General features: G+C 58.8%; 6 protein-coding genes across 6 annotated transcripts; all 6 read left to right on the top strand.

Annotated features, from left to right (window-relative positions):
- The first annotated feature begins 2,683 nt into the window (after positions 1-2,683).
- Positions 2,684-4,230, top strand: GGS23DRAFT_614024 (uncharacterized protein). Its single transcript, XM_051520612.1, has 5 exons — positions 2,684-3,295; positions 3,410-3,517; positions 3,593-3,711; positions 3,801-3,993; positions 4,073-4,230. Exons 1-5 carry the CDS (start codon positions 2,902-2,904, stop codon positions 4,144-4,146), a joined length of 888 nt encoding a protein of 295 aa, XP_051369152.1. The 5' UTR covers positions 2,684-2,901; the 3' UTR covers positions 4,147-4,230.
- GGS23DRAFT_614018 (uncharacterized protein) lies at positions 4,231-5,033 on the top strand (the record flags this gene model as incomplete). The annotated part of the gene is made up of 1 exon (XM_051520611.1): positions 4,231-5,033. A coding segment is annotated over exon 1 (720 nt), but the record flags the coding sequence as incomplete, so codon positions are not given.
- A 3,579-nt stretch (positions 5,034-8,612) lies between these two features.
- GGS23DRAFT_237135 (uncharacterized protein) lies at positions 8,613-10,851 on the top strand. Its single transcript, XM_051512116.1, has 2 exons — positions 8,613-9,888; positions 10,011-10,851. The coding sequence occupies exons 1-2, from the start codon at positions 9,043-9,045 to the stop codon at positions 10,731-10,733; spliced, it is 1,569 nt and encodes a 522-aa protein (XP_051369150.1). The 5' UTR covers positions 8,613-9,042; the 3' UTR covers positions 10,734-10,851.
- Positions 10,852-12,838: 1,987 nt separating this feature from the next.
- Positions 12,839-13,987, top strand: GGS23DRAFT_237162 (uncharacterized protein). Its single transcript, XM_051512117.1, has 3 exons — positions 12,839-13,077; positions 13,139-13,284; positions 13,342-13,987. Exons 2-3 carry the CDS (start codon positions 13,217-13,219, stop codon positions 13,820-13,822), a joined length of 549 nt encoding a protein of 182 aa, XP_051369149.1. The 5' UTR covers positions 12,839-13,077; positions 13,139-13,216; the 3' UTR covers positions 13,823-13,987.
- Positions 13,988-15,098: 1,111 nt separating this feature from the next.
- On the top strand, positions 15,099-17,089 carry GGS23DRAFT_614014 (uncharacterized protein). Its single transcript, XM_051520610.1, has 2 exons — positions 15,099-15,371; positions 15,725-17,089. The coding sequence occupies exons 1-2, from the start codon at positions 15,166-15,168 to the stop codon at positions 17,079-17,081; spliced, it is 1,563 nt and encodes a 520-aa protein (XP_051369148.1). The 5' UTR covers positions 15,099-15,165; the 3' UTR covers positions 17,082-17,089.
- Positions 17,090-19,515: 2,426 nt separating this feature from the next.
- GGS23DRAFT_581408 (putative MFS transporter) lies at positions 19,516-21,621 on the top strand. Its single transcript, XM_051517184.1, has 3 exons — positions 19,516-19,729; positions 20,007-20,814; positions 20,902-21,621. The coding sequence occupies exons 1-3, from the start codon at positions 19,639-19,641 to the stop codon at positions 21,413-21,415; spliced, it is 1,413 nt and encodes a 470-aa protein (XP_051369147.1). The 5' UTR covers positions 19,516-19,638; the 3' UTR covers positions 21,416-21,621.
- The last annotated feature ends 139 nt before the right edge of the window (positions 21,622-21,760 follow it).

The following is a 21,760-nucleotide window of genomic DNA, read 5'->3' as shown; positions in this document are numbered from 1 at the left end:
CCTGCGTGGGTCAGACGATGGTTGAAGGTAGCTGAAGCTCGAGGTGAAGCACTTTAGGAGATAGGTTTAGCTAGGTAGGCAATTCGGGCGGAGAGAGCTGGATGGCAACACATAGGAGATGCCAATAGATGGGAGAGCAGTAGATGGGAAGGACTAGGGGAAAACGGCGCCTGGGATCCTACCTACGAGAAGTATTACGGTCTCCTTCTCTTTTAGATGCTTTCCTTGGGCATGTAGGTGTCCGCATAAGCCTCTAAGCCCGTAACTGCCTTAATATCTGTAATATATTAGGCACCTAAGGTTATGCACTTGCGTTCCATCTAGCGGGAGGAGGTATACACAATCTCGCGGTAATCTGATTACTGATAAGAGGTGATGCTGCAAGGCATGGGGCACTGCCGAGACCAGGTGGCTGAAAAGGAGGTTACATTCTGAAGATAAGTAGCCAAGCACCTCGCACGAGGGCCGCTGTCGAGATGCCTACATAATGTAGGTTACGGGCGAATATTGTAGCGGTGCGGTGGGACTTGTCCATGTAGGGTTTCGGATGAGTGTTTATATAGGTCTCGCACACATAGGTATTTTCACCACCCAGTCTTTTCGTTATTGTTCACCTACTTTCGCCCTATAGAGCAGATGGATGTTCACTCCTCTTATCTCCATCCTCTCCCTTGCATTTTTGCATGCCCTCGCCCTCTTTTTAGAGGTTCTTTCTCTTCTCTCCGTCTTTCGCACGCAAGGTGCGTAAAATCTCCCTTGACAAATCATCACCTTGCAACGAATTTATATCGAGTCCCTTTTGCTCCGCGACGCACACTTTAGCCTCCCTCACTGCCTTTCGGGTTCTTCGATAGACCTGACCGAACGACCACTTCATGGTTAGATTTTTTGCGTCAGCGGAATCTTTTCAGGAATCGCGCACCTTCGAGTCCTGTTTTTCGTCGAGGTCCTCTTATAGCTTCATGAGCCCCCGGGCTGCGGGGCTGGCATCGCCAGGGACTTTTTGAGAGGCGTGATGGTCATTCACTCGGCCGAGGTTCTGGGGCGACCTTGTCGATGCATCGTCCATTGGGCAGGTGAGAAGGTTAGGCTCTTTGACTTGGTATTATATCGACTTCATCTTAGAAACGCACTCCTGGGGGTCATGCTGGCTGCAGTCCCCAACCAGAAACCAGCAGTCCTTATAGCTATGGGCGTTGGTCGAGGGCAATAGTGGCTATATTAATGTGTTAGATAGCGGTCTAAGGCAAGTAGAGTTTGTATAGGTACTTGCATATCTCGAGTATCGGTCTCCTTTCATGCGAGGTGTTCGTGATCCGAGTTATTCAGTCAAGATCTTGATAATAAGAAACGTAGGCGTTTCTTTGCCGGCGTCGTGTAGGTTTCCTTGTTGCGGTTTGAAGGAATTGAGGTGTAGGTTGGAGTGTGAATGTAGCAGGGTTGATGGTAGGGAAAAGAAGGAAGTGAAATAAGACGCCGCACACATATTTATACCTAGCAATTGAGAGGGGTTGGTCGGTTGATTACTCCTCTTCGTGGGTAACCAGAGTGATTCAACTTTTCTTCGTGGGTAACTAGAGTGATTCAACTTTTCGAGATATCGGTCAAATCTGGTCCTTGAGGCTCTTTGCGCACCGACGTCATCTGTCGATAGGTCCCTGGAATCGAAAGGCTGATGCGGGGGAGCTATTCCTCCTACATGAAGGTGAGGACGGCTCCAAGGAGGTACTGATGCAGCGCATGTCATCGGTACTAACCATCTAGAAATGGCATGGGCATTATCATCTACTGTGTCTGGCTTCACAGAGAACCTAAAGGCAGTTATTTCCTTCCTTAAGATGGTTCCTCAATAGAACATGGTGTCTATAACGAACTATTTTCACTTGGTCATCATGGCAGGTCGTGATGCTGATAAATAAAATAGTGTAACACTTAGGAGACGGACATGTTGCTGGTCATAATCAGCTACGCGACATAGTCACGTTACCCTACGATCATGTCAGGATTAACGCTGTGCCTGTAACAGTGTCAGTTTGATGAGGATGTTACCTACATATGCATCCGTGGTGACAGTATTTACTACCTTGACCCGACATAGCGTCGACACACCCCCCTCCGTGTGGTTTATAATGGCTAGGGCTTGCAGAGAGAGACGGTGATGGTAAACAACCCCTCGGCATCCGCCACCCATTGCTATCCGTATACATATCTGTGATCTGCTTGTAAATAGACCTCGGTATTGATTAAAACCCCGTCTGTTTGTATTTCATCGCATGCAGCCCGTGCATCGTGGTCGCGAGAGTCAATCATTGCCCTCCAACCTAACCTACCTCATATAGGTAGGTATCTGTCTCGCTAGCCATCCTGCGGTGTCGTGCACGCCTCACAGGCGCTAACACGGACAGAGGCACCCCCTGTCCACCAAGAGGACCCCGGAGAAGCTGTCTCAAAACCTCGAAGTCGAAACAACTGCGGTTACAGTCGCTAAAACCTCCCCGTGGAGAAAAAAAAAGGCGAAAGGGGAATCGGAGCCCCGCTCGCTCTGCTGCTTTTCATAAAACCGCCCGGCCCCTCGGGTTGCTGATCGCCCACGATCTTCGAACTTGGCTCGACTTCCCGTTCTAGTTCTTGTTCCGCTCTTTTCCCCTTATCACCCTCTCATACTCTTGCATTTTTTTCTCCTCTTCTTCCTTGCCACCGTCGTCCTGTTGATCAGTTAGTTAATTAATATGACCACCAGCTAGTCTGACCTTCCCTTCTCTTCTCTGTCTTCAGCTTTCTCTCGCGTACCGTCACCACCCCCCTTTTTTTCTCTTTCCCTTTTTCCCTGCCCTTCCGCCCCACCTAGAACCCCCTCCCCACCAGACCGCGTAGACCGCGACGATAGCGACAGCGACGAAGATGGGCTCTCGCCAGACGAGGTACGCGAACCTGGCGCAGGGGCACGCCGTCGACGACCGCGACGACGCGCGGTCGAGCACCGAGGTCGAGGACTCGCTGATGGGCGACGACCACGGCGGCAAGGAGTGGCACGACGTCGAGCTTGACGGGCGCAGCGCCCTGGCCGGGCTCCCGCGGGGCCGGCGCACGCTGCGCGCGCGGCTCGCCGCCGCCGCCGGCACCGCCCGCTGGGCCCTCGACACCGCGCTGCTGCTCGTCATCCTCGGCCTGCTGCTCCGCGACCAGGCGCGCCAGCCCACCACCGCAGCGCCTCAGGGCGCCGCGTCCTCGCTCGCCGTCGGCGACGTGAATCCCTGGCAGTTCGGCCAGGACCTGACCGGGGTCGGGCCTAGATGTAAGTTGGTCCCTCAAGCGTCGTTGGTGAAGATGGGTGGTTTTCTGCTGCTTGCTGTTAGGATCGTGGCCTTGCTAACGACCATGGCTCTCCTTCCGCCGCGGACCCGGATAGTCTCACAGGAGATCACGACGTTCGTGCGGGACGAGTCGTACGCGCCGAACGACACGGCGTCCTTCTTCACGGACGAGGTGCTGCAGCGGTGGAACGACCTGATGCCGAGTACGTAGTGCCGCGTAGTAATAGCTGCTCGGGTGCCAGGATCAGCGCTGACTTAGGTATCTTCGACTTGTGCAGAAGGCATGGGCTTCGTGTGGGTCAACGACACCAGCAAGTACCATGACCTGCCCACGCCCATCATGTGGCCGGAGAAGACGGTCTTCACGACGTCGGCGACGCACCAGCTGCACTGCCTGGTACGAATGCCCACCCAGTCTCTTTTTCTTTTTATATGTAGGCTACGCCTTCAGGAGACATCGTCAGCTAACCAGAGCTACCTGCGCAGTTCGCCATCGTCCAGACGTACTCGGGTATGTCGTCGGGCCATGAGATCCCGGACGACCACCACTGGCACATGATCCACTGCTTCGACTACATGCGGCAGGCCATCATGTGCAGCGCCGACATGGCCCTCGAGGGCCTCGAGACCACCTTCCCAGACCACAACGGCGGCTCCGACGGCTGGGACTCCAAGCACGGTGAGTGGTTGCAACTCCTTTTCCCTCGACCGTCCAATCGCATGGACGTGCATGTCGCTAATCGCGAAACTCCCCCCAGTCTGCCGCAACTGGAACGACGTCAAGTCCTACCTGGAGAGCGTGCGCGCCTACGACGACAAGCTCATCTACTAGAGAATACGAGGAGTCTACGGGAGACGGGGGCCTGGCCGAAGGGAGCCGTCAGTTTATAGCGATCAATATCAGCCACACGTGCCACTGCCATTTCTGCTGCCTGAATTGTTCTGGTTGCGATCTCTGTTGGTGTTTACAAAACCTACCTAACACCCACCGGGGGCCATATGTGCTGTGCACCCACCTCCTCTCTGCGTATGGGCGCGGTAGCTGTCGCCGCCGCTGACTTACCTTGGGGACTAGCCGGACGTGAGCGGAAACCCGTTCCGCGGCCCGTCGTGCTCGGCACACAGACAAGCGTGATGCCGGGTGCGTTTCTTTTTCTGTCCGTTCCCCCAATTTTCTCTACTCGCTTACGACTCCCTACCTACCCGCCCTCTTACGCACCGCGTACGCGGCGCCTCGCTCGCCAAGTCGGGTGGACGGCCATCTACCTACATCTACGCGACTCGCGCACTTACCTGACGGTTTCCACGGGACCACCATGCGTCGTCACATCGCGGCTACGACAGCTCGTGGGCGAAGAGGTCGGCGAACTCGAGGGGCTGGGCGGTGAGGGCGGCGGCGTCGACGCGGGCGGCGGCGTCGTCGCGCTGGCACCGGGCCTCCTCGGCCGCGGCCTCGTCCGGGTAGCAGACGGGGCAGACGGCGTCGATCCGGGGGAAGCGCGGGGGCTGGCGCCCGCGCTTCACGCAGTTGACCACGCGCGTCGGGTGGTACGTGCCGGCGGCCAGGCCGAGCCGCGCCCGCGCGCACCGCCGCTCGTTCCGGAACTCCAGGTGCGGCGTCCCGCTCGCCGCCTGCCGGCACCGCGCGTACCGGAACCCGTCGACCTGGCACATGGCGCGCGGGACGGGGAAAGGGGCGGCGCGAAGGAGCGGGCTTACCGGTGGGGGGGGGGGGGGGGGGCTCGGTTGCGGTTCTGCTAGATTGTGACGCTGGCGACGAGTCAGAGAGGCGAGCTTCCGCGGTAGAGAGGGCTAGATGATGGATATCCGGATGGATGGATGACGCACATGCAGGTTTCGGATTTGTCGAGGGCAGCTTCGCCCGCCTCTTGTAGACGTAGGCGGACAATGGGATTGTAGCCCGACAAGGCCGTTCGAAGATGGCGCTCAGCCACCACGCATCTTTTGTGTGATGGAGGCTTTGTTGTCTAGAAAAGCTCTTGGTTGAGCCGCAGCAGGCTTATTGTGGTTTTAGACACTTGCAGCTTAGTTCGGATAGCTACCCTGCTCTAGGGATCCATGACCTTGCATGCGGAGGCGCTCAGTTGTCTTTGCGCCTCCATGCCGTAGCTGGGGATGAGCATGCTTGATATTCAAGGAATATGGCTGCTGGTCACTGTGTCACAAAGGATATGAGCATCTTTTTTTCGTGTCCCTACAGAGCCCAGTGGAAAGGTATCCCGAGACTGGGGGGTAGATCAGAAGTGCATATGCATGCACCACGCTCCGGCTCGCAGCTGTACGCACACTTAAATTATAATAGGTATATTGGCCGCCATGGGTTTGTAAGTATGGATCATATTATACCTTACTCCGCAAATGGAGATTCGCGTGTGGTGTGCCTCCTGCTATCATCGGTAACTGTGGCGAGCATCGCGCGTACTCGGTTCGTGGGGGCCTGGGGATGTTGTGGTCGGAGGTGGATGGTGTCGAGGCATACTATGTTCGGTTGGTTCTTCAGTGGGCAGGGATAATATTGCTGTGCAACACCATCATGCCATGCTCATTACCGTCCCTGCATACGCCCTGATAGGCATTATCCTACCATCTCCCGGTGTTTTGGCCCAAAGTATCTTAACGCTAAGTGAGCTTCGTTGCTCGACGAGTGTTGCTCGACGAGTGCGTGCCCGCCGGAGATGGCGGGGCAGTTCCATTGTGTTCGTGCCACAGATCCGACACTCGCCGGTACGACCAAATGGGTTCGGTTTCGTCCTCGTCGTAAAATTTGACTTATTACCACAAATACAAGGTAGCGTGAAACGGAGAGGAGAGATGCGTGAAACCCCCAATGACCGGTTATCTCTGCACGGTTATGGACTGTAGCTTGTTATGCACCTGGCTTTCCGGGAAAGGGAGCGCTATTGCGTCGACCTGTTCTCTCGACTGGTGATTCGCCGACGTCGAGTGATGCTGGTTGCGGAGGGCTCTGGCATCAACAGGACTCGCACATCGATTTCCAGCTGCACATACCCGTGCATCTTACGCCACCAGGTTCGTCTACAGGAAAAGAGCCGAGGGGCTGGCATCCATTGCTCACCTAGCCCAATAAGCTACATAGACAGCTCGTCTCGTGATAACCTGCCGGCCGGTCGGATCCGAGGTGGGGACGCCCGAGCCACCCGGTTTAGGAGCCGGCCTGCCAGCGTTGGGCTTAGATTATCGTAGCATTCGACTTCGAGCTTGCGCAGGCCACCTGCGTCCCGCCCGCCTGTGCAATTGGTAAATCGGGTGCCTCCATTGGTGTCATCCGCATGCTGCATCCCGCTGCTCGCCGCCCCGGATCTGCCTCGTCTTCCCAAATTTGTTGGTCGGAGGAGAATAGGGGGGGGGGGGAGGGGGGGTGTCATTAATAACGCTCTCGTACATACAACGCATGGGGGCCAGCAACCCGAAGATTAGATGTCAAACCCCGAGCCAGGGACAATTCAGCCAGGGAGGGGAGACGTCGACTGACAAGCTGCAAGGTGCCCGTGCCTACGTGCCCTGGCTGAGCTCCGTCTTTTTTTATTTTATTTTATTTTTTTAGGACCAACACACGCGCCGGCCCTGCTCCGTAGTCGCTATTAGCTAGTCGTCTTTGTCATTTGTGACCGGGACCTGAGCTGCTATTTTTACACCGGACCGGGTGACTGAGATGAATCGAAATTTGACACAAGGATAAGATTGGGAGGAGTCGGCGGCGAGAGAGAGCCAGGGGCAAATTGGATTCGACAATACGGAGGCGAGGGTTTTTTTTTTTATCTCTGCCCTTCTCCTCAGCCGACGGTGCGTGACGAGGACAACGTTAACTGCGTGCCGAGCCCGTGCAGGCGTCGAGGCGGGATGGCTGATTGACGCAGGCGAGATGGATGCCTGTACGGGTTAGATCGCAACGGCCGATGTCTGTAAATATCTTCTTCCATCGTCCCCGAGTGGGTACCGTACGCAGGTGCCCGTCTGGATATACAGCACACACCTCGGGTAGATGTGCAGCACCACAAAGTAGGGTGGAGGAGGCGACACTTGCACGCGGTGGAGTTTTGAGCTTATCGTTCCGCCGTGTCGCCTCCTATTACCTGCCTTACCTACCTACCTACTGACCTCCCTAGGTGTCCAAGGCACGCCATAATACCAACTCGTACACCTTGCCCTGCTCTGCCCTAACCACCTCCCATGCTGTACGGATGGGGGCCGGGACAACTTGGTGCCATGTATGTGCGGATGCACGGAAAAGCAAGCGAAGTGAACGCGAAGAGACCGGCTATGCATATAGCTCGTAGATTGGTCCGACAATAATAGCCTGAGAGAGAGAGAGAGAGAGAGAGAGAGAGAGAGAAAGAGAGAGCTGCAACTGGCAAGATTGCAGCCGACGCCCGGACAACCCCCTGAACGCCGGAAAGGCCTCCGTAACCATCAGTGATACCTGCCAGCCCTCTGGCTAGGAGGTATTCTCGACGGTACCGACAGCCACAGTCCCTGGGGAAATACCTATGTGTACGGATCCTCCCCGTACGACGCGGCGGCGATCTGCCACTGGCCATCGGCCTCCAAACACAACACATATCTCAGGCACCGGGGTATCATTTGCGTCGGGGTCTGCTCGTGGCCACCTCGCCTCTTACGTCGGAGGTTGGAGGCAGGTATATATGTACATTTATACCTGCCTATTCGGAGGACTGCTACCGTTTATGTACCTACATGCCATTCCATCGCTATCTGGCATGACTTTGTGAGACATGACCTACCTCGCGTGTATACATACCGAGTGTACTTGTGTGTTATGTTATGTGTACGCGCGTGTGCGTGTGTACGTGAAGAGAGAGAGTGTGTGTGTGTCCGTAACCATCCCGCCCGCCTCTCCAACGCTGAGAGGAGGCCATGTTTAGACGGCCTACTAGGGTCCAGCGCCCGAGTGGTGGGTGCGTTGGCAACCCTGGCGGGACCCGATCAGGAGAGGCGGTACCTAATCGAGCGCCGCAAGGATCGACTGTAGGGTACCTACGCCTGAGTGGTCCTAGGTATCAGGCTACCTACCTTAGGTACCTCGCCAGCGCCCCTCCCCCCCCTCCCGCTGCCTTCGGGCTACAGGTGGGTACCAGTGTACCTATTGCGCCGCATCGATGTACCTGAGTACGCTGCGTGAGGTACCTGAGGTACCAGGCCCGAGGTTAGCAACGGGGGCCTGAGTACAATCAGAGGGAAAAGCGCGTTTTTGTAGGGGGGGGGTGGTGTATGGGAGCAACACCTTGGCCATGCGCCACAGTCAGTCGAAGACGCGGAATTTGGCCGATTCAACAAACGTCAAGAATTTCTGGCCAGAGCCTGAACATCTGATCTAAATAACCTCAATCAACACCACCTCTCCTATCGACCAGACTGCCCCCTCCTTCCGCTCCCGGCCCTCCCGAGACGGGCCCCATCTGCCGCTGGGCCGCACACGACACACACGCAGACAAGAACCTGCTGCTGCTCGCTGACTTCTCAAGACTCTCCTCTCTCTCCCTCGTCTCGTCCGCCATCCCCTCCGCCATCCCCGGCGCTGTCCCGTCCGGTGCTTGCTGGCCTGCTCGCTCGCTCGCTCGCCCGGTCTGGGTCTTGGCCTCGTTCTCTTCCTCCGTTTCCTCGGTGCGACCTACGAGGGAACCAGGAAGGACAATAACACAAAGAGACAGGCCGAGGCAAAGATGCAATGTCGTACCCACCGGCCAAGCGACAGCGGTCCAACACGTCGAGAGATTCGGTCAACGGCACCCCGCAGACTGCGGCTCCCGCCCTTCGACACGCCCAGCTCAGCCAGGGCCTCGGCCTGTATACGTCGCCCACGGCCTACGACAATGGCGGCTACGGCCTCCAGCCCGCCCCTCGGCAGCCTATTACCTACCATACCTACTCTCCCAGCTCGGTAGCGAATTCCGCCGGCGCCTTTTCCGGAGCCTATCAGACCTCTGCCGGCTACGGTGCCGGTCCCTACAGCCCCCAGCAGGCTGTCGCCTTCGCCGCCCAGTACGCGCAGACGCCCGCTAACGGCCAGATGGGATCCCACGCTGCCCACTTCGCACAGCCCGGTGTGGACGAGATGCGGAACGGAGGCTTTGCGGACGCGCAGGTACAGGTGCAGACGCAAGCACAGGTACAGGCACAGGCACAGGCACAGGCGCTGGTGCAAGGGCAGGCGTCACAGGCTGGATCAGGTGCTACGTATTCGCCCATACCGACAACCCACCATATCTCCAGCTATAGCCAGCCGCCGCGGCCGAACGATGTCTCGACAACCACAACGCTGCCACACCACCCACCGCACGCTCTGTCCCAGTACGGAGACTCGTACGGCTCGCAACCGACGGCCCACGCCACGTATCACGCCACCAGCACCCCTTATCCCGACGCCGCTACCCTGAACTCCCACTTCAGCCCGGCTCCCATACCCGCCCCAACTGCCCAGAACGGCAATGGAAATCAGCATACGCCAGAGGACGTCATGCACGAGAACGGTGACGAAGATGCCCAGGGCGAGACGACAGATGAGTCCACAGAGGTAAGTCTGAGCAGAAGAACATGACAACCAACCCGTCGTTACACCCGAGGTCGAATACCACCCTGGACCGGGGTAGACGAAACAAGGAGGCACAGAATGCTAATCCGGCCACCCCATTTCAGATGGTCTATTCTCATGCCGAGCTGTCGCTGAGAGACTCCCTGCCTCCGCCGTCGGTCGACTCGCCCCCCAAGGCCGGCCACGAGAACAAGTGCTGCTGCAAAAAGGGCCGCGGCAAGAAGAAGGCCTGCGTTTCGTGCGTGTGCAGCAAGTACGGGCTGGGCTGCACGGCCGCGTGCTCGTGCGGCGCCGCATGTGCAAACCCGTTCGCGGACCTGAGCCTCTTCTTCGGCCCCCCGTCCGTGTTCTCGAAGCCGTGCGGTGCCAACAGCTGCTTCGCCACCTGGCTCTGCAACCAACCCAACATCGAGGAGCTCGACATGGACCTCATGGTCGACATGCTTCTGTACGACGACACGTCGTGGGCCAGCATCCGCGAGTTCGCCGACCCGTTCAAGAAGTGGGAGGAGAGCTGGAAGAAGGCCCGCGGCGGCAAGAGCAAGAAGCAGCGCGACGAACGCGAGCGCCTTGAGTTCGAGCTCCTCCGCGGCGGTCTCGGCAATTCCAACCAGAACGACTTCTACGGCTACTGGTACAGCTTCTGTCGCGGCGGCTGGGTTCCCATCGACCACTGGGATCACTGCCAGGAGTGCCGCGTCTGCAAGCCAAGCATCGAGTGGCACTGCGACAAGCACGGCCGCTGCACGACCGACCGCATCTGCCCCGACTGCACCGCGGTACCGTACGCGGACATGATGGCGACGTATCCGGAATCTGGGGGCTAACGCGCCACCGCTCCCGACCGTAGCAAGGAGATAGGTAGAGGGTAGGTCGGGAATAGCTAAGCTCGGCTCGCTATAGTACGCAAGGACGAGGAAGAGAAGGTCGTGAGGGGGCATGGCGGGGGGGGGGGGAGTGGTTTGTTTCTCCTCAACCGGATTTTCTTCATAGACAATACACGCGGGCACTCACAACACGACACAACTCCCACTTATAGTCACATACACACTTACGCACGCATATTCGGACGGACGGACGGACGGACGGACAGATTTTTTTCTTCCCATAGAGGGTGGGCAGGCGCATGCATCGCATGTCAGGAATACAAGCAACATAAACACGTGGTCATCCAATCGGGAAACGAGCGGCGGCGAGGGCGGCTTTCTCCTTTTTTTGTTTCCCCTACATAAGAGCGATACCTAACTACCCTTCTCAACTATTACTAACCTATGCATCAAGTGGGCGGGCGGTGTATATTGACCACAGAGAACGAGCGTTTTCAGTAAGCAAGACGCGGGGCGGACACGAGAGGAAGACAAAAAGTCTCGGAGAGCAGTACTCACGAACACGGAGAGGAGACAGGTGGAGGAGAGACGAGGCAGAACGTAAAACGGAACAAGGCACACGGCGAGAGAGAGAAAGAGAGAGCGCGAGAGAAAGTTGCACATCCGCGCAAGCGACGATATAGGACGAATAGTGGCATAGCCTGTCAGTGGATGAGATGTGGGAGTCGGGAAATTTTTAAGCGGAAAAAAAAAGGGAAAAAAAAACCAGACTAAGCTACGGATATCATCAACTTGGGCGGAAAAGCGAAAGCGTTGGAAAAACCGAGTTTGGAATTGGCATAGCGGCGGGCAGGCGAATAAGGCAAGCTTGACGTGGGAAGTCCGAGTCGGCCGAGGCGTTACCGGGAGGAGAGGGAGGGGAAGAGAGAATCCCGGATCTGACCTGACCTACCTGATCGAGCTTCAATATAGATGACCTGGCCAACTTGTCCGCCCGCGACAACCTGAGCATTTTGCTCTCTCTGCTTTCCGCCTGAACGCGATTGCGAGACGTAACATTCCCCCCCTCCTCCTTTCCCTGCCTCATCGGGCGCGGCTTGGCAGACGCCATGCGTGGAGAGAGGTGCTCGAGGGCGATGGCCACATCGCGATCCCGGCGTCGGCCCGTGGAAAGCTCTAACAGATAGAGGAAGGGGGGGAGGGAGAAAGAGGGCGGTACTCCTGGGCCGGCCGTCCTCTGACCCGAGCGTTGCGTAGGTAGTCTAGGACGACCTCCCCCTCCCCCCTCGCTATCACGGTTCCTATACTACGGCGAATCTGTAGGCTTGACAGCTTCCAATACCCAAATACAGGCCCGACAGAGAGGAAGATGCAGGAGCGCGGTGCAACTGGCAGTACCCGGGTCCTGGCGGCGGCGGCGGCTCGGCCGAGCGGGATAGGGAGGTGTCCGCGCGGTGGAACGACGCGTATCCCCTGGGGGTCGACGGCATGCCAGCGACGAGAGCGGCGGCGGAATTTCTCGCACCGCGGTTTGGAGAAGGGGCTTGTAGGGGTTGGGACCCGACAGGCGGCGGCGAGACGGTAGGTCAGCGTGGTAAGTTCTGCAGCCAGTCGTTGGTTGGCCGGCTGGCTGGCGACGCGAGGTAGGTACCTACGATACCTTCACGAGGTACGTGATGTGTGGCGGCCGGTACAAGGCATGCATGGCGCCCCCTCCCCCTCCCCCCGACATCGAGATATGGGGGTTCACAACCACAGATCTCGCAGCTGGCCAGGTAACACTGTCCGGCCGCTGGCTGGAGATGGGGATGGGGATGGCGACGGCGATGGCGAGGGGTCCAGATCGGGGGCAGACGGACAGCCGGAGATACGAGATAAGAGAAAAGGAGAGAGAGAGAGCATGACGTCAGCCCGCCAGGTCTGCCCATAGTACGAAGTCGTGCAATCTTCGCGGCCTCGGGGTGTGCGTAGTTATCCACGGAGGCGTGGCCCTATCCGCACGCGTAGCAAGGGAGCGAGACGGGAGGTCAGACGCTTAACGAAAGGTCCCAGAGATGTAGGTTCTCGATACGGGTATGCCACCTCGTTGCCTCCATCCCCTCCCCCCCCCGGCTCTTCTCCTTGGGTTGTTTTTTTATCCTTCGTCTTTTCTTCGTTTATTTCTTCCCACATATACCTCACCGGCACCGGGCAGGTTAAGCGGTGTTTTCTTTTCTGCCGCCACCCGGGGTCCCTGGTGCACTCTCGACTCCCTGGGTGATTAGGTAGGCCCCTAACCCAGGCAGGCAGGCAGGCTAGCATACGACATAGTGTATGACATAGGTAGTGTTAGGTGGGTAAGCAGGTAGAGCCACCTATATCTGCCTGTTTATATTATATACGAATCCGGCTAACAGAACCAACAGTGGCGTTTGCGCCGTCCGCCACTACGCTTACGGCATGGCGGGCGTGCCGGGCAGGGCGGGCGCTGGGTAAGGGCCTGCATGGATCGAATGGTTTGTTGGTCTCGCTCTACTCGTAACCGTTCCCCCGGGTCGACCGCCCCCTACTAGTAAGTATAACTTGCCTGTCTAGCTGAGGTGGCGCTGACCGCAGTGATGCTCGACAGCGTGCTTGGAGCACGATACCTCAGCCTAAACCGCATCGGTGCCGCGAGCCTAAGAACCTGTGTCGCGGATACGCGTAGATGGTATATATCGGGATCACATATCCTGGGAAGCCCAGAGGGATTTGCACCCCTTCGGCCCGGCCTCCTGTCGGTTGTGTTGGCCGGCGTGCATGCGCAGGGGGCCAATGGGAGCACTTTCGAATCCTCGACGGCAAATTGCAGGCGGCGTCCTGAAGGTCTACTTGCTGCGTGCTCGGCGTCGTGTGATGCGGAGTTGCGGTGGTGCTGTATTTCCTATTCGCGAGAGAAAAGGGGGGTGGTATTTTTTTTTTTGTTGTTGTTGTTGTTCGGAGAAGCGGTAAGTGTTTCGAACCGGCGACAGGGAGGTAAAATGACGAACGAAGAGAGGCATTTCCCATCGAGCGCCCGCGATGCTGACATCCTGCCTAACGAACCGACACGGCTGGCCTATTACGACTGACTAGGCCTACACATACTACAACCAACAGCTCTGCACGGCACACACATAGACGCACACACGGCACAGCACACATACACACGCACACATCCTCTTTAATATTTTTTGCATGTGTAACCGGCATCGTGATACCCATCACGACCGTCGCCAGGCCCGGATTCCGGGTTCGCCTGAGGGGAATAACGCCCTCCCGAGCAGTTGGGTCGTTGTCTGGTATACATGGTTTCCTGGCCTTCCTGCCGGCCTACCAGCCCTCATCGCCGTCCACGTAGCAGGCTCACTGCTGTCGACTGGAAGCAACTGGCTGCGGTATGCCAGCTACTCGGACCTCCTCACGTAGCATCGTCACTAAGCATAGTAGGTGCACGCTGCGAGCGAAGAGAGAGGAGAGAAGAAGGGGGGGCGGGACGTAAGGGCGAAGGAGATCGATCGTGGAGGCCAAATATCCGTATACAGATATAGATATAAGTATTTGAGTATGCGTGTATGTGTTCGCGTGCGGCGTGTGTATGTCGTGTGTGTGTGTGTCGCCGCCGCAGTTACTGCCCGAGAGGCGAGCACCGGGACGGATTCCCAATATATAAAGGTTGCACTAGTCTCACATAAATAGAGCTGTACGCCTGCCTGGCTGTCGTGCCTGGGCGAGCGTCAGCGTCAACTGCCACGGCCTGGACATGTATGCAAATCCCGTTACCGGCGGCCCACCAATAGAGCGGGCAGGAAACGAGGAGGTCCAGCAGAACCTGCCTCCGCCAACGGCCAGCCTACCTCTCACAACAACCCCAGCGAGGGGAGGGGGGAGGATACCAGCCAGGGAGGATGGGTTGGACAGATCCAAGTAGGTAAGCTGGCCAGCCTCCCCCCCCCCTTCCCCCTTCTCCTCCCTCCCCCCTGTTTTGCCTCCTAACAGGACTCGCTGCTAAACGACGGAAATTCGAGTTCTAACCAACAACCACGCCCACGCCCGAGCCCGAAACGGGACAGACATGTACCCGTAGGGCACGAGAACGAAAGAGAGCATCACCTTCCTAGTACCCATGCCACTACCGACGACCCTCGCCACAGGGGTGATTCAAAATTCTTCTTTTCTTGGCAGGCTTCACGAGATATCTCGAGAGTCTCTACGGTGGTGCTACTCCCGCTAGGTCTTACATACGACTTAGGCCGCACTGCCGTACTTATCTCACTCGACGCACTCCTATTACTACTTCTACTGCCGCTGCTGCCGCTGCTGCTGCGGAGGCGGCTGCTTGCTGACGGCTTGCTGCTCGTCGACGCTGCCTTATGGCTGACGGGGGAGTGGAACTGCGCTGCTCAACTGGCCGAGACGACCCATAGCCGTCCCGATGAACACCTACACGCATGTTGGGGCCGGGATGGCCAAGTCCCCCATTTTGTGGCTTCCCTGCGAACTGCTCGTGCATATGGCGTCTTATCTCTACTCCGAGGACCTGTTCTCCTTCCGCCTAGCCTGCCGTTGTATCGAGAGGTGCTTATTCGTGAACTTCCGCGAGGAGTTCTTCTCCGATAGGCGTTTCATGGTTACCCAGCGGTAGGTGTATACGCCCATCCAGCCCCCGTCCCCCCCCCCGTCTCTCTCTCTAATTAAAATGTCTTGCTTACCTCCCGGCATGTCTCGCATGAGTGCTGACCGGGCTACAGTATGTTTTCCGTGCCATCGAACACTTTATCCCCTAACCGATTGCCTGTTATATCCACGTCGTCCCCTACGCGGCATACATGACACTTTCTGGCGCCATAACTACATATTTCCTTCCCACCGCCTCCTCCGTGCCCTTCTTCGAACCCCCCCCCCCCCTTTCCCCGCCCCTATCCATCGACTCATCTACGCCCTCCGCCCTCCCCAACAGGCTCTACTAGCAGAAGCTGACAGAGCACAGGCAGCCTGACATGCTTGGTCGAAATATCGAAACACTACGCGCTGGCGGAATGCCTATCGAAAGTCACCATCGGCCTCGACCGACTGTACAGCAGCGACGCCCTGCCCCAAAACGCGAGCACCTCCCCGATAGCCCAGGCCGACGATGCCAGGATCGATATGGACGGGCTGGAAGAGCTGGCCACGGAGCAGAACTGGCTCACAAGCAGCGGCAAATTGCAGCTGCTGCTCGGGGAGGCGTTTAGGAACCTGCCCCGGCTGGCCGAGCTCAGCGTGCGGGACAGCAACGTCGCGAGGCGGTCGAGCCGGCCCGGGGCGAGCCAGGTGCTCGTGAGCTACGGGGTGGCCCACATCTTCCGGGAGACGGGCATCGACCTGCGGGCGGAGCGGGCCAGGCTGCGCACCGAGGACTCGTTCCCGGACGTGGTGCTCTCGACGGCGCTGCTGGCGGTGGGGGCGAGCGGGAAGGCGCTGGGCGCGCTGACGGCCGACATCGAAAACGTGTTCATGGGGTTCTCGAGCAGCGCGTTCGCGATGCCGCGGTTCGCCGTCGACGCCATGAAGCCGGTCTTCGCGGGGATGACGTCGCTGGAGCTGACGGTGGCCTTCGCGCACACGCTCGGCGGCGTCGGGTCGATGACGCGGGGCTTCCTGCGGTGGCAGCCGCACCGGCTGTTCGCGCTGCTGGAGCAGATGCCGAACCTGGCGTGCCTGCGGGTCAAGTCGAGGGGCGAGGGGTTCCTGCCGGAGGGGATCATCGGCTGGCTGGCGGGGCTGGTGGACGTGGAGAACGGCGAGCGGCCGGAGGCGTCGACGCTGTACGGGCCGCTGCTGCGGAGCGGGCCGGCGCGGCTGGCGGCGACGCCGCCGTCGCTGCGGTTCCGCAACCTGGGCGAGCTGGAGCTCGAGCACATGCTGGCGCCGCAGGCGAGCATCGTCAAGGTGCTGCGGTGCGTGGCGCCGTCGCTGCGGCGGCTGCACCTCAGCGCGGTGGGCGTGCGCGTCCAGCGCGGCGACCAGGAGCTGGACAACAACCCGGAGTACCCGAACGCGTGGACGTCGCTGTTCCGGTTCATGTCGCGCGCCATGAGCCTGAGCCAGATCCGCGTCCGCGCGCTCGGCCACGACCCGCTCGCCTGCCAGTCCGGCTCGCGCCACCAGGTCGCGTTCCGCCGCTCGCCCGCCGGCGAGCAGTCCGTCCTGCCGAACGGCATGATCAACGGCTGGCTGTGCGCAGGCACCCCGCGCGAGATGCGCCGCTTCCTCCTCGAGGTCGCCGAGAACACTATTATCGTGTGCCGCCAGTGCCAGCAGCGGAACCCGGGCTACTTTTCCTTCGAAGACATCGTCCACCAAGAGTAGATATACCAGCACCTATATAGGGGGGTCGATAGACTTATGCACGGACGTTAGCGAGTACGCGCCGCCGTGTCGACGTCCTCACCTTGAAAAGCACAGATCCTCTACCATATGCAGCGCCGCCTGGCTTTCATCCGTATTCCCCATACGTGGCGTGTTGGACATCTTGAATACAGGAGTACATAGATCAAAGTCGCAAGACACCCGGGAGAGAGCACGGGGATGCGGTTGACTTGAGGGGGGGGGAAGGAGGCTACGGGCAAACACGTCGCAGAAGACGACTGAGACCACTTATTTGTCCGAGCATTCAGGATATATTTACGGATAAAGCTCAGCCTACCCGTCGCTATATTCCTGGGGGGTATTCAGTACATCCCTCCGTGTATAGCATGCTGTCTCAGGGGTATCACCTAGAGAGGGCAATATCAAGGTTAGGACCGAGCATGAATCCAGACCTGCCTGAGCCGCCCCGTCAATACCGACGAAGTGTTAGGTATAACGGCCTACCTGTCATCCTATATAACAGCAGGGATCAGTTATACTGCGGACGTCTAGTGCAACCCCAGACCGGATCAGCCTCTAGGCCTGGCGAGACCAGCTAGTTGATGAGGAAGCGTAGTCGAGGCGGACGTGGTCGTCCGAGAGATAGACAGAGGGAGAGTAGACAGTGCAAACCCTGCTCGGCGACATGTCCCTGTTGGACCTGATCTTAAGGGAGTTCCCTTCCCGCTTCGGTGACGCCCGGACGAGCACGAACGTGCGCCACGCCGGGGCAACCGGCCGTTCCTCTATTCCTACTACGGTTGTTCGACCGACAGAACAACTTTCGTAAACACTGTCTCCCATACCAATACACTTTGGCTGTGGCATATGAGAGAAACTAGGTTAAGTAGGTATTGCGTAGCCGAACGCCTCCGATCCAGATGTCCTTTTCCTCATATGCTGCGGGATTTGAGTGATCGGGGACTACAGGCACTCCAGACGAGGCAGCGCGATGTAGTATAGGGTAACGAAGGTTATATTCTAATAGGAGAGGAGGTCAATGGGATGTCTGAGACCTGCTAGAAGACTTGGTAGTACGGCCCAACTCATAGTAATCGTCGTCGGATACGCCCAAACGCGAAGTTCCCTCTAGGTATCAGGGCAGTTTCCGCAGTATATCGTAGTCAGTCAACAGGTATTACTTTCGCCATTTTCTCACTCGACAAGATGGCTTCAGAAGTTGGTGTCGGAGTCCGGCTCAGAAGATACTTTTTTTACTAGGGGGGATTCATACATAAGTCTCAAGTGACTTGCTAGTACCTAGCATGGATCTAATGGCCATATGTTATTCCCGTAAACCGATACCGGCGGTGATGTTCCCGGGGGAGAGAGCCTCTGGAACCCTGTCCCGGCAGGCCTGGCCGGTTCCAAGATCTGGGCAGCTTCTTACATTATACGCAGACCCCGGATCCTGGAGTGCGTTCCACGTTCTTAAGGTGGCAGCCAACCCTCGCTCTTCACCACCCTCCATGCGTGCAGACTGCATACTCGGACTGCTGACAGCAGATCGAGCCCGGTCCTGGGACGCGCAGGACTCCCCTCTACCCCCCTTTCTGTAGAGGAGAAAGCAAAAGGGAGAGAAATAGATAAGAAGAGACACGCGGCCTTATCAGCTCGCCTCAGTGCATCGTTACTTATCTTTCGACTGCAGATACCGACAAGCACACACACATACACACACGCGCATATATATATACGCGCAAAAACATGTTTAGGAGTGAAACTCTGGCGGCAGCAGCTCACAGAAGATCAGTCGTAACACATGGCTCTTCGCGTCTGCGCCGGCCCGGCTGAAATAGAGCTGAATGGCAAAGGGGAGGGGTATCAAACGGCGAGGCGAGTTAAAGGGAGAGCATCTATGTAGCTTGGTGATATGTAGCTTGGTGATACCACGGTTGCGTCACAACCAACCATGTTTTTGACGGGGATGCGGGTAAGAAGAGGAGGTGGGATGGCGTGAGATGATTCACCTATCTATTCTCCTATCTAATCTCTCTTTCTATCCACGCCACCGGCAGTACAGCCCTGCTTGCTATCCCCCCCCCCTCCCTCCTCTTTCTCTCCGCGCCCTCGGACCGAGTCGATAGATAAGGCGTCCCTGACCGCAGGCTCTCCTTTATATAGGCACTGCCGAACACCGAGGACTCTCGACCTTCAACCTTCGACGTCGAGGCAGACCGAGCCTATCCATCCCCGTCTTAGGTATCTCACCCAGCCCAGCCCAGCCCAGCTTCGCCCCGACCTTAGACGGCCGGATAGAAAAGCACAGCCTGCACGCCGCGCGATGACGGTGGCGCAAGGGGCCGCGGGCCGCGGGCCCGTCGACGAGGCGCAGGTGCCGGGGACGGTGCACCTGGTGGACCTGGAGCGGTCGCTGGCGACGCGGCACGCGGCGCGGCGGCGCGACATCGTGCTGGTGCCGACGCCGTCGGCGGACCCGGACGACCCGCTCAACTGGGCGCCGCGCCGCAAGCGCCTGGCGCTCGCCTGCGCCCTGCTCTACACCTGGTTCAACGGCATGGCCCTGTCCGTCGTCTACTCCGTGCTCGTGCCCCTCTCCGCCGCCCTCTCCGTCACCGAGGCCGACCTCAACGCCGGCACCGGCTACAGTACGTCCAGGCCCCGCTTATCCCTTGTTCTCCCTCTTGCGTACGCTGGGCCGGCTTGTAGTGGTTGGTCCGGGTGCCTGCATAGATCGCGCTTGGCCTGCTTGTCTTGAGCCGTTGCCGTGATGAGCTCTGAGCTCCGGGGCGTGCGCCTCGCCTCGGTGGTTCCCCCCCCTTTCTCCTCCCACCCCCCTCCCCCCTTCCCTAAACTACACAGGCATGCATACCAACCTACCTCCCTAGCCCAGCGCCTCATCGCTGACTCCGGGGCCGGTGACAGTGTTCCTGCTGCTCGGGTGGGGTCTTCTGTTCTGGCAGCCGTTCGCGCTGCAGTACGGGAAGCGGGTGACGTACCTGGTGTCGCTGGCGGCGCTGGCGGCGGTGACGGCGTGGGGGCCGTACGCGCGGGGGCGCGGGCAGTGGATCGCGAACCGGGTGCTGACGGGGTTCTTCGCGGCGCCGATCGAGGCGCTGCCGGAGACGACGGTGGCGGACCTGTTCTTCGCGCACGAGCGCGCCACCTACCTCGGCTGGTACGCCTGGACGCTCGCCGGCAGCAACTTCTTCGCCCCCGTCGTCTGCGGCTTCGTCAACGACGGCGCCGGCCACCCCTGGGTCTTCTTCGTCCCCGCCATCGCCTGCGCCGCCACCCTCGCCTTCCTCGCCGGCTTCATGGAGGAGACCAACTACGACCGCCGCACCGTCGGCGTCGTCGTCGCCGACGCGCCGCCGCCGGCTGCCGCTGAGAAGCGCAAGCGAGGCCCGGCCGACGACGCGGTTGCCGACGCGGAGCGCTCCCCGTCTCCTGACGGCTCCCCCACCAGCGCCCCGACGAAGACGTTCTGGCAGAAGCTGGCCATCCTGGACACGCCCCGCCCGTTCGCGATGCACTACCGCGCCTGGCAGTCGCTGCGCCTCCTCTCGTGGCCCGTCGTGTTCTACTCCGGGTTCAGCTACGGCACCTACCTCGTCTACTTCAACATCCTCAACGCTACCACCTCCATCATCCTCGGCGGCCCGCCGTACAACTTCCGTCCTTCCTTCGTCGGGCTGACTTACATCGCTTGCATGATCGGCGTCGCCGTAGGGTAAACATTCTTCTTCTTCTTCTTCTTCTTGGCCTTCTCAGATGCGTGATCGCGTCCTTGTATGCGCAGTGTTAATGAGTAGTGTAGGTCAGCGTTCACGGGCGTGTTTTCAGACCGCTTCATCATCTGGTACGCGCGGCGGAACGGGGGGGTGTCGGAGCCGGAGCACCGGCTGTGGCTGTTCGCGGCAGCAACGGCAGTGGTACCAGCATCGTTCATCCTGTGGGGGGTGGGGGCGGCGCACGGGGTGCACTGGTTCGGGCTGGCGGTGGCGATGGGGGCGACGGCGTTCGCCAACACGGTCGGCATCACGCTCAGCGTGGCGTACCTGGTGGACGCGTACCGCGACCTGGCCGGCGACGCGCTCACCACCTGCATCCTCGTCCGCAACACGATGGGCTTCGCCGTCGGCTACGGTATCACCCCCTGGCTCGACGCCCTCGGCTCCCAGAACTGCTTCGTCAGCGTCGCCTTCGTCGCCCTCGCCATCTGCTGTGTCTTCCTCCCCATCGTCCGCTGGGGCAAGGCCCTGCGCCAGCGCAGCCGCGTAGACTACTGGCGCGAGGTCCGCAGGCAGATCGACCTCGGCCTCGTCCACTGAGCGAGCACACGGTAGGAAGTCCCGCGGCGAGCGCGTGCGAGCGGCTGGCAGATGCTAATACTGCGGCTAGAACTGGATATTTGCAGGTCGAGAGACGATTGCGTTCTATAGGCAGTACGAAATCACATATGCCACATAGTCACAAATTTGTAATTAGGGATTAGATTTACTCCACACCTATCTAAATAAACAATATCTGCTCGCTACCCTTAGGACCGGGCCACTCAGGTGGCCGTATCAACCAACTCATGTGACCGTCTCCGTAGGGGACAAGTGCCTTGCCTTCCTTTCCTGTGACACATTACCGCTCCTCCAACTCCCCAGCCATATCCTATTTCGTCGGCC

The sequence above is a fragment of the Durotheca rogersii genome, assembly GCF_024521655.1.
Source record: "Durotheca rogersii strain YMJ 92031201 chromosome Unknown GGS23scaffold_24, whole genome shotgun sequence".
Lineage (NCBI taxonomy): Eukaryota > Fungi > Ascomycota > Sordariomycetes > Xylariales > Xylariaceae > Durotheca > Durotheca rogersii.
This window is presented reverse-complemented; position numbering and strand designations above follow the sequence as displayed.